At 38.5% G+C, this 10,713-nt stretch overlaps 1 protein-coding gene across 1 annotated transcript in view; it reads left to right on the top strand.

Annotated features, from left to right (window-relative positions):
* The first annotated feature begins 3,890 nt into the window (after positions 1–3,890).
* Positions 3,891–10,713, top strand: part of nox4 (NADPH oxidase 4) — a 30,642-nt gene continuing 23,819 nt past the window's right edge. Inside the window, exons 1-4 of the mRNA XM_015386160.1 lie at positions 3,891–4,237; positions 4,526–4,621; positions 9,105–9,215; positions 9,306–9,390. Of these exons, the coding sequence (XP_015241646.1) occupies positions 4,184–4,237; positions 4,526–4,621; positions 9,105–9,215; positions 9,306–9,390 (346 nt within the window). The 5' untranslated portion in view covers positions 3,891–4,183. The remainder of the gene's footprint in view (positions 4,238–4,525; positions 4,622–9,104; positions 9,216–9,305; positions 9,391–10,713) is intronic.

Raw genomic sequence — 10,713 nt, 5'->3', positions numbered from 1 at the left:
CCATATGCTGATAGTGTCATTATTTTGCCCTTTCTGGATTTTGTGGTTCTGTTTGTTTTATTTTTAAGTTTTCATTTACACTTTCATTTATGTTATTCTGTGTTGTCCAGGTCATAGGTTTAATTTCCATTTAGTATCATTCTCATTGTTTTCTGTTTTATTTTTATTTTTAGTTCTTATGTATTTATTGTTTACCCTCTGTTACCACCTTGTGCCAGTCTCCTTTCTCCTAGTTCCCTTCTAGTCTGATCCGTTCACACCTGCTTCCAGTTAGTTAATTATTCCACTCTTTGCAGTTACTGTTTGCTGGATTATCTTTATTCCCTCCTTAACCTACGTGTTCCCCTTTGTTCCAGTTCCTGTTTTCCTTGATTAGTTTCTGGGTTTATGCTACTGTTGCTAACACTTAATAAATCTGCAAGAAACCACCTCAGCTTCGGTCTCTGGATCTGGGTCCTCTACAAACCTCCACACAACCTGACAGAGTCTTTTTAAGGCAATAGCTTCATGTGTTAAGTTTGGTTAAGAAAGAGCATTGATTTTAAAGTAGCTCAAGTGTTTCTGAATATTGAAAACATTTTAGATTTAAGAGAAATATCTTGAGAACTTTCATATTGTTATAGAGCAATATCTCAAGAGATCTAAGCAATGTATCTTTTTTCCGTTCTTCTTGAAGAACTTGATATCATTATTAACATGTTTTTTTCCTTCATCCTGCAAGGTTTACATTAAAGCAAACCAGATAATGCAGAATCTCTGACTATTGTTTTGCTTTTACATAATTGTAACAATTAAACTAATATATTTTCCAGTGTGTTTGGTTTTATATATGATCATATATGAGGACAGTTTTGGCCCCATGCACAGCATGATTTTCATATTTTATTTTTTTTTAAATGCAATTAAAGATTAACGTTAGGCCACCCCCTCAGTGATAGACACTCTTGTTATCCTACACTGCAGCATGTATGCTTTCCAGCTCTGCTATGGCCTCTCCCAGGTCCCTGAACAGCTGTGCGCTGTGGAGGATTCCTCTTTCATCCGATGGACTGGAGCGTGAAATGGTGAACCTCTCTGCTCTCAGGAATGCGGGGGAGTAAATTCAAGTCATAGCTTTTTCTTCTCCTCTGGGGTCTTTCTGAGCCTTTTATTCAACACTCTTTTTAGAGTGTGGAAGCACTTTAACTGTACTTTGACTGTAATTTATTTGAACTGTTTTTGAAAGCAAAATTTTTATTAAGTCAATGAACCAATACTTTCAGGCCTAGTTTTCCTGCTGTGTATAGCTATATCTGATGTTTGTGGGAATTCATTTAATTCAGTTCAGTTCAATTAAATTTCAACCAATCCTAAAGGGATATTAAATGTTGCAGTGACTCATGGGCAGTGGGTTCCAGACATGGAACAAGCTAAATAATTGAATGGTTATTGATTTGCTGGATCTGCTGGAAGCCTAGTATTATGCATATTTAGACTACGGTAAATTATGTAGAGGGATTGCAATTTTTCAAAACCTTCTCTGATTTATAAAGCATTACAAATTATTGTAAGTTGAAAAGGACCACAGGAAGGTGAAGGGGTTAAAATAAATTACTTTTCCTTCCTCATACCCCTTTGTAGACATAAACACTAAGCAAGACATATAACACAAATATGCATGCCCATGATGGATGTTTGAACTGACCAAAATTGTAAATGATAAATGATTTTATCTTTTGGATTTTATGATACAATAATAATAGATATCTATAATTTTGTTTCTTATCTCAGTCACATACCATACCGCCTTGATAGGTTATCACTGGGGAACTTTGAGAGTCCTTTAGTAACGGGTAAATATTAGACAAAGTGAAAGCTACACAAATACAGCCCGATCAGGTGCAGAATCAACTTTATTTGACCTGTTTGTGCACACAAACAAGGAATTATGCTTGGATTCCATTTTTATGCCAGTTTAAATAGTCCGAATAGTGGAAACTCAGTGGGAAAAGAAAATGATTGATTTAAAAAAAAATAATACACAGAAACAATAATGTTTCTCTGTCCTTGTAGGGACTTTCCATTGACTTCAATTCATTTTCCTTTTATTTCTAAGTCCTAACCCTAACTATTACCAGTGCATACCTAATCCTCATCCTAAACCTAACCTAAATTCAATCAACATCTTAGTTCTAAACCCCAACCCAAGAAGAGAATATTTCCTTATGAAAAGGTGTTTGTACCTACAAGTATCTACAAGTCCCCACAAAGCAGCATGTTCCTAGAAAATTGGCTTTACACTGTCCACACAATATAACACATTCTAGGGACCCCTGAAAATTTTTTAGGCTAGGTTTAAAACTTTTCTTTTTAATAAAGCTTAAAGTTAGAGGGGCTAAGATTATTCTGAGTTATCTCCATAGTTATGGTTTAAAAGGCTTAGACTGCTGGAGGACATGGGGGCTTCTTTACATTCTACTTCCTCCTATCACTAATCTTCCATTCTGCATTATTTGTTAGTTTAACCCCTAACTCAAGTTCTCTCTACTTTTCTGGTCATAGTAGCTTCATCTGGTTTATTCCTGCTTCGCTGTGACACCATCCTGGAAAGAAATATCAGTTGGGTGGCTTCTATCAACACATTCTGTTACAGATGATAGAGTTAGGCCTGTTATTAATGTTTAGTCCTGTTTCTCTCGTAGATATAAGTACCTAAGCGTCCATCTTTTCAGTTAGCAACTGTATTTGCTCTCGTCCATCCCTTTTACATGAAAGCTGTTAGAGCTCATCTTCTTAGCTCTCTCTTTCCTAAACAAAGCCACTTGTGGAGGTAGTTGTATGGCAGTTTCTTTTTGTATATCTTTTCTATCTTCTTCAACCCCAGTCATCTTCAGTAGAAGGTTGGTCACACTGAGCCTGGTTCTGCTGGAGGTTTATACCTGTTGAAAGGGAGTTTTTTTCACTCCACAGTTGCTGCATGCATGCTCGGTGTGAGGGATTGCAGAAGAGTCTATACAAAATGCAAGTGACCTTTTTTTGTGTTTGTGACCTGTTTAGCCAATATAACTCTGGGAATTGTTGTCCCAGAGCGAGATCATAACCCAAAAGCTTTGCCTTCACAAGCAGACCAGTATGCTTGATACTTGTATATTACACTTTATTAAGCATTATTCAGGGACACAGAATACAACGGACATAGAAAGGGAGATGAGAGCAGGGGGGGCGCCAGGAATTGTGGGGCCCCATGATAGACATTGACCCCCCCCCCCCTTTTTCATAGGAGCTTTCAAATTCCTATGAAGATGCATTGAAGAGTATCATTTACAATGTCATCGTAATTTTTATTGTAATATTTCTACTAAGGAAAATGATTAGAACATGAAAAAGTTAAATATAAATCAACTTTATACTTATCATTGACATCCTATTAAAATAATAACAGCTTATTTGAAACAAAAAACACAGCTGTAACCATGTACACACAAATAGAAAATAGGTTTAGGATTGTGAAAATATATTCTTAATAGGTTTCACTATAAATTTAGAGAAGGAGGGGATAAGAACAAATGACTTCTGTAGACACAGGCTCATCCAGGAGGATCATGCCCTGCAACTCAATTAATGCAATCAACCGGGTTTCTTGCAAAAATTGGCAAAAAAAACAAACAAAAAAAATAGATTTTTTTTCCGCAATCTTACTGTATCATCGTATTGAATCGTCTCTGTAAATTGCCTTGACCGGTTATGTGCTGAGAATTTTCGCTTTATATATATAAATGGAATTGAATTAAATCTACTGAGATAATTCACTTTATTTGGTCATATTGGTCTATGGCTCCCTCTAGTGGCAGAAGCAAGAGGTAACGAGCAGCGAAGCGATGTTCAATATTCTGCCTGCTGAAACTTTTGTTGTTTCCATCAAAATTGAATAGGTGGTCGTATTAAGAAACTTATTTTTACCTTTAATCACTTGGTGTGTGCCAGTCGTGGAGGTTGGAGCGGCAGGTGAACAGGCCGCTATGCGGGGTTTTATCGTAGAGGGAGGGGGATAAGAACGCCTTCAGAGCAGGGAGGGGGGAGTTAGAGGAACAGACACCGGGAAAAGAGTCAGAGCTGCTGGAGAGACATTTCTCCAAAACCTCTCGGAACTGAAGACTCGTGAAAATCCTGGAGCAACTTTAGCGGCAGAGACCCTGAAGGCACCATGGCTGCGCTGCGGAGCTGGGTGGCCAACGAGGGAGCGAAGCACTTGGTGCTGGTGGGGGAAACTTTGGCATAAACTTTATAACTAATCCCTTCAGTTCCTTTCTTCTTTTTTTTTCTTATCAGCTGTTTTACATTTCTTATACTTACTTTCAGATGTCAATGTTTAATGTTTGTTAACCATCCAGCTGGTGGACCATACAGATTAAGCCTTAAATGTCACATCAGTTTATAGCATCTGTTAGAGGAAAATGTACATTTTCTCTCTCCTAAAGTGATCTTATGATTGATGGGTTTATTGGTGTTACAGTAATTAATACATGGTGTGTCTGCATGTGTTTAGATGCTGTGGCTGGGAGCCAACACCTGGCTTTTCCTCAATACCTTCCAGCTGTATGCCACAGGGCAGGAGTACCATTACCTCTACAGGATGCTGGGGGTGAGGAACCATATCATCTGCTGCAAAAAACACAGTCTTGAGTAATAAAAAAGTAACTTTATGTTTATAACTTAATTGTAGAATAAAAAAAAATACAATTTGAGAAGAGTTATTGTGGGACTATAAGGCATAAATGTCCCATTAGAGCTGCTTTACACAGATGGTTTGAAATCTTAAAAACACACTGATACACAAAAGAAGATGTAGAAGATGAGTTATCTTTTTCAGCATATATGTGATTTTACATAACCCCCCATTTAGAGGCATAGTAAAGAGTATATAATGCAAGAAGAAAATCAACTGTTGGCAGAGCACCCCATAAAAACTCTTTGCAACTTGCTGCAAACCTTGTAGATAAAGACACCAAGCAACTGAAATGATGAACAGCTTTTACAGATGTTTACACTTTATATTGTTGGTTAATTATTTGTCTCTCTGTAAGTCATCAGTTGTGCCTTGCTTGCTGAATTGCTTAGTGGGATTTTTGTTAAACCTGTTGGTTTTCTGTAGGTGTAAATTAAATACTAAATGCATTTTCCCTAATATTGCTTTCTTTTTCTTAATGTTCATTGTTATTCTCAAAGAAGGCTTTACTAATATACTGATCTGAAACCAATGTCCTCAAAAGGCTCTCTGTAGCACATTTTTTAATGATCTTTTATGAATAACTTTTTTCATCTGTTGGATTTGGATATATGGTTTTAAACTGTAAGATGATTTGTTCATCGATCCAAATTGGATTTGATTACAAGTTAGGAAGATCATTGAAACTTTATGAATGAATGCAGCTGTTACTGAAACTGGGCCCAATGTGTGAATCGTAAAAGTCCAGACACGGACTGTGAGGGTCCTGATATTGAGGTACAGAGAAGAAAGCTTGATGATAAATAGGCTTCATGGAACCCAAAAACATTAAGTGGTAAATTTTCTTGTAAAAGACTGAGGTGACTTCAGGTCTCAGTACTCCCAATCTTTCTCACTTCAGTTTACTATGATAGAAAGGTATTCTTGGTATTCTGAAAAACAGAATAGCAAAAAAAACAAACAAAAAAAAAAAAACAACAACAACAAAAAAAACCCTAACAAAGAACATAAAAAAACCCTAAGTCTTAAGAACTTCCTGTTAGAGATCCAGTGCAGGCCTAAGCCTTTCATTCACATTCATCAACTAATAAAAGATTTGAACTTTAAAATTATCCTGAGCATGATAAGTAATGCTCCTACTGCAGGCCACATTTTACACTGATATTAAGGGCCTTCTCTGTTGCTGCTCTTCAATTGTGGGATAACCTGCTGCATTAGAGAGGCTCCATCATTGACCACATTTAAGACCCACTTGTCTTCAAGCCTTTTTTTGTCCTCTAACTTATAATATTAGTGAAATATAGTTTGACCTTGTTTACCTGGTTTTATTATGTTTGATTGTTTCTGCTTTTCTGCATTTTTTATATTACGCTTTTTTTTAAACTTTCAAGTAGGTGTCTTAATTTGCAGTCATAGGCGGCACTTTGTTTCAGCTGTGGCTGTTTTAAGGCACTTCATAAACAAAGTTGGTATAATGCTGCAAAGAAATTATTTTCTCAGTGAAACCAGCATATTAACATTGTGAACATGTAGCCCTTTCTTGTGGTTGACTTTGTGTCCTGCTTTATTCCATACTGTGTCTAAAGGTAACAAAGCTATTTATACTCTGTTAGCTCTTAGATGGTTATATGATGACCAAAATTTTGTTGTAATATGATTTATCTAATTGGCCTACATAAAATAATGGAACAAAATCAAATACACATAAAATAATATATGCGTTTTTTTAATAGCAGGATTACGTTACAAAATAAATCTCATTTAGAGAGGGCGCTTTCTACCTTAACTGACAGACTGAACAATTGGAACATTATGGAGAAATGCAGTCAGGAGGTAGCTCCAGAAGATAAGCTGCAGAGATCCAAAGCTCAGGTGGGAGAACCCATGAGGACAAATATTAGTTGTCCTAATGGGTTGATTTGCTGATCCATACACCTCCTCCAGCTGCTCTAGGGGGACCCTGAGGTGAAACCAGGCCAGTTGAGAGACTAGCGTGTTCTGGACCTTCCAAGAGGCCTCCTCACAGTAGGACATCTCTGGAACACCTGCAGACGGAGGCAACCAGGAGGCATCCGAAACACATGCCCAAGCCACCTCAGCTGGCTCCTTTTAACGTGGAGGAGCAACGACTCTACTCCGAGCTCCTCTCGGGTAACTGAGCTCCTCACCCGATCTCGAAGGGTGCGCCCAGCCACCCTGCGAAGGAAACTCATTTTGGCCGCTTGTATACTTAATCTTGTATATCTTGTACTTATGACCATAGGTGAGGGTGGGAACGTAGATCGATCGGTAAATCCGATACAGCGACCACATCACTGCTGACGCTCATCCATCCCTCTATCAATCTCACACTCCATCAGTCCCTCACTTGTGAAAAAGACCCAGAGATATTTGAACTCCTCTATTTAAACAGCAGGATTACGTTACAAAATAACTCCACAGGCTTTCAGCGTGTCTTGTATTCCTGTGTAGGTATGGCAGAACTGTCAAAGAGTTACACAGTTTTTAGGAGACACAGCAAACATGTGGAGGAAACTCACCTGTTGGATAAGACCAAAATTGTACTGCTTGCAAAATGATGCATTCGGGGGAAAAGTTAACACTCTACAGTACATCACCACGATTCACGAACATAGAATCTTTATTGTTAAGAGATAATTCCGGAAATATAATGCTGTAAAAAAAAATATAAAAACCTGTAGTGAATGGGACTTTAGCTCTAGCCCACTATAATACTTGGGAAGTTGACTTTGGTAGAAATATTTGTGCATACACTGCCCCTTTAAATGTATGATTGTCATACAATGACAAATGGTAAATATATTTGAAAATGTCAGATTGAAAAAAAAAACAGAAGAGGCTGCAAAGTCTTAGCAAACCTGTGCCCTCAGAGCACCAAGAAGCTATGAGAAATGGCAGCAAACAGCATGTGTGAACTGTTGCACCGCCTGTACAGTGGGAGGCAAAAGGGGAGGAAAGGGGCAAGTGTGGGCAAGCCCCCGTTTCCACTGAATGCCTCGCTGGAGGGCTTAAGTCTATGTGCCTATCTTTATGTGCACATAAGTACGAGTGCAATGTGTATCCAGCGCATTAATACTTCAAATAGCCTCTTATCTTATTCACCTGCTTGGTAGGCGCATTTGGGGTGTTAGAAAGGAGGGTATCAGATCTCCGTCTGTTGTTGCTGCCTTCAGCTGCTGTTCTTTAAGAGGCTCTTTAAGAGGAGTGTGTGGATGAGGGTTTTAAGAATAAAAGGGTCAGGATGGGTTAACCTTAAGTTATATTTAGGTTTAAGCTTTAGACTGTTCTCTGCAGCATTCTTATATTTCATTTATGGTCCCTTAAATCTGACTTGACATTTTGTTGACCATCAAACCTCATTGATTTGGTTAGATTTCTTAGACCAGAACATCTTCACAGGCTTGATCCCAGTCATACCTTTTTAGTTTTCTTTGATCTACACCCCCCCCAGCTCAGTGAAGTCAGAGATGATCAAAAGTGGCAGCACCTGCAGTGTACCAAGCTCTCAACAAATGTGCTGAGTTTATGAAATGTCAGAGTGAGCCCAACTTTAATTAGATTATCAAGCTGCAGATTGTGTTTTATTCAGTCAGATTATCCGTCTTGCTCACACATTACTTCAGCGGTGCTTCGAGTGACTCGAGCGGAGCAGATGAGTCACTGTAAAATCTGTAAGCTTAGACCTGATGAATGGATGTATATTACCTTTTAATCGTATTGATACCCCTTAAACCTTCTACATTTTGTCATGTTACAGCCACAAACCTCAGGGGATTTTATATGGATTTTTTGGGACAGACAACACAAAGTAGACCATAATTATTAACTCAAAGTATTGGCCCAGTCAAGGCACAAGATCTAGATCCAGTTTAAAAATCTGTTTACAGAGGCTTCTTTGCAAGGAAGAATGGACAAATAAAAGTGACTGAGACAAATCAGACAGAACAAATACTCGGGGAGGTCTAATACAAATGCTCACAAAACTTTATTTGGAAACTTTGTCATTCACAAAAGCCTATACTGTTTTGTTGTAAAAAGTACACTGGATTTTCTGGTTGTGATGTAATGCAATGGGAAATCTCAAAGGGATATGAAAACTTTTCCTAGTCAGGGAATAAGAGTTTGGTAAATAAGGATCATCTTTTCCAATGAGCCTCTTATACCTCAGTCCTAAGGTTGGTGCCTGTTAGCAACATACTTTCAGCTGAGTCACATTGTAATTGTTAGTGGGCTCAGACCTCCACATGGTGAAAGACAAAGGTGGTTTGCTATAAACCTCTGCGGTGAAGTCATGCCTCGAGTTCTCAGCTGGTCTTGATTACATAAGCTAGAGCTGTAGGCCTGTCTGACAGCGTCTGCCTTTCTCCATCTTCCCAAGGTCGGACTGTGCATTAGCCGAGCGTCTGCCTCTGTGCTGAACCTGAACTGCAGCTTGGTGCTGCTGCCCATGTGCCGCTCTCTGCTCACCTTCATACGAGGAACACACGTGGTAAGGGTCACCAACCGATTGAAATAAACAGAAAAAAAGATTTGGATTCTCGCCCAGAGTGATTCTTGTCTGTGTTTCACACTCATGCAGGTATCAAGCAGAAAGACACGGAGGCTGCTGGATAAGAGTAAGACCTTTCATGTGGCATGCGGCGTAGCCGTCTGCCTCTTCTCAGGTAAAATCCCCCAGCAGGCTCCCATCTCCCTCTCTACTGTTATCCTTGTAAAGTGTGATGAAATGGATCCGTAGTGGCTTTGAATCTCTGGTCCACCAGCTGGGCGATTGTTTCTCCTTTGTGTTTTTTTAAGTCTAGCTTTGTATTTTGTGTCTCCTCTCACGACAACATATGAACCTCAGACAGCTCCGTATTCACCAGGGTTTGAGTTCTCAAGCTTCTACCTCTGACTCACCCATGTTTAGTTGGCTGCTTTTTTTCTGAAAAGCTGCCTTACATTAGTGTATCTTAAGCAGAATCTTAGTTTCACATGAAAAAGCTCAAAGGGTAACTAAATTAAGCATCCTGCACATATAGCTGCCTGCTGCGAGCATTTCCTCCGCTCTCTTCCTTTGGTTTAAACATCTGTTAACTCAAGACTCTTTGATAATGTCAGACGATCATTATCCAGGAAGTAGGAGACGTCTTTCTTCCCATGCAGACATTTGTCAAATGGATAAGGCCCAATTCTACATAAATGTCATATAATTTATGACTTAATTGAATTATTAAAAGCTCCTTACATGAGTTTTACTCTTGTGTTGCACAAAAAAGCCTAAAATACGCTCATAAAAAGGCAAGCTTTGCATTAGAAACTAATAATATGTAGTGAAATAAACATAATTACATTGAGGTGAACCCATTCAGTTTTGCATCTAATGTGTGGATGCAATAACTTCCCCTGAAAGAGGGTGATTCATGTGAGAAATATTTTAATCTGAATCAGATCCTTTCTTTGGAGAGGCTCTCTGATTGGTAAAGAAGGCAGATCATTTTAACGCCTTCTCCCACTTTATAGATTCTGTACTGGAAATGTGAAGTAAAAAACTAGATGTGCAATCTTCATGCTTACTCAAGCCTGAATCGATTTCAGCAAGCAGCTGGGTGGAGTGACCTGTCACCAAACTTGAAGTAAACATGGAGAGGTTGATTTACGAAGGAGAACATTTTATAAGGTTCACCCAAAAGCTGAAACAGTTCTTCTGTCTTGTCAGTGAAAATGATAAAAATCTGTATAACTGACCCAATATGAGATTGAAACTATTCTTTTTCATACACGATAAGTAGTTTAAGAAACGTACATTTTTTTTGTTTCAGAAAAAGCCTCCCTTTCACTCTTCCTTTTTAAAGAGAAAAGCATCTTTCAAATTAGTGATGCGCAAAGCCGTGTAGATCTGGACCAGTTCTTCTCTATGACAACATAATTAATGTTTAAAGGCACACCGCAGACTTTGTGACCTAAAGAGTTGATGTATATAAGTTATTTAAAATTATTCCTCAGGC

The sequence above is a fragment of the Cyprinodon variegatus genome, unplaced genomic scaffold, assembly GCF_000732505.1.
Source record: "Cyprinodon variegatus isolate N-32 unplaced genomic scaffold, C_variegatus-1.0 Scaffold358, whole genome shotgun sequence".
NCBI classification, from domain to species: Eukaryota; Metazoa; Chordata; class Actinopteri; order Cyprinodontiformes; family Cyprinodontidae; genus Cyprinodon; species Cyprinodon variegatus.
Note: the sequence above shows the minus strand (reverse complement) of the source record. Positions and strands in the feature narration are given on the sequence as shown.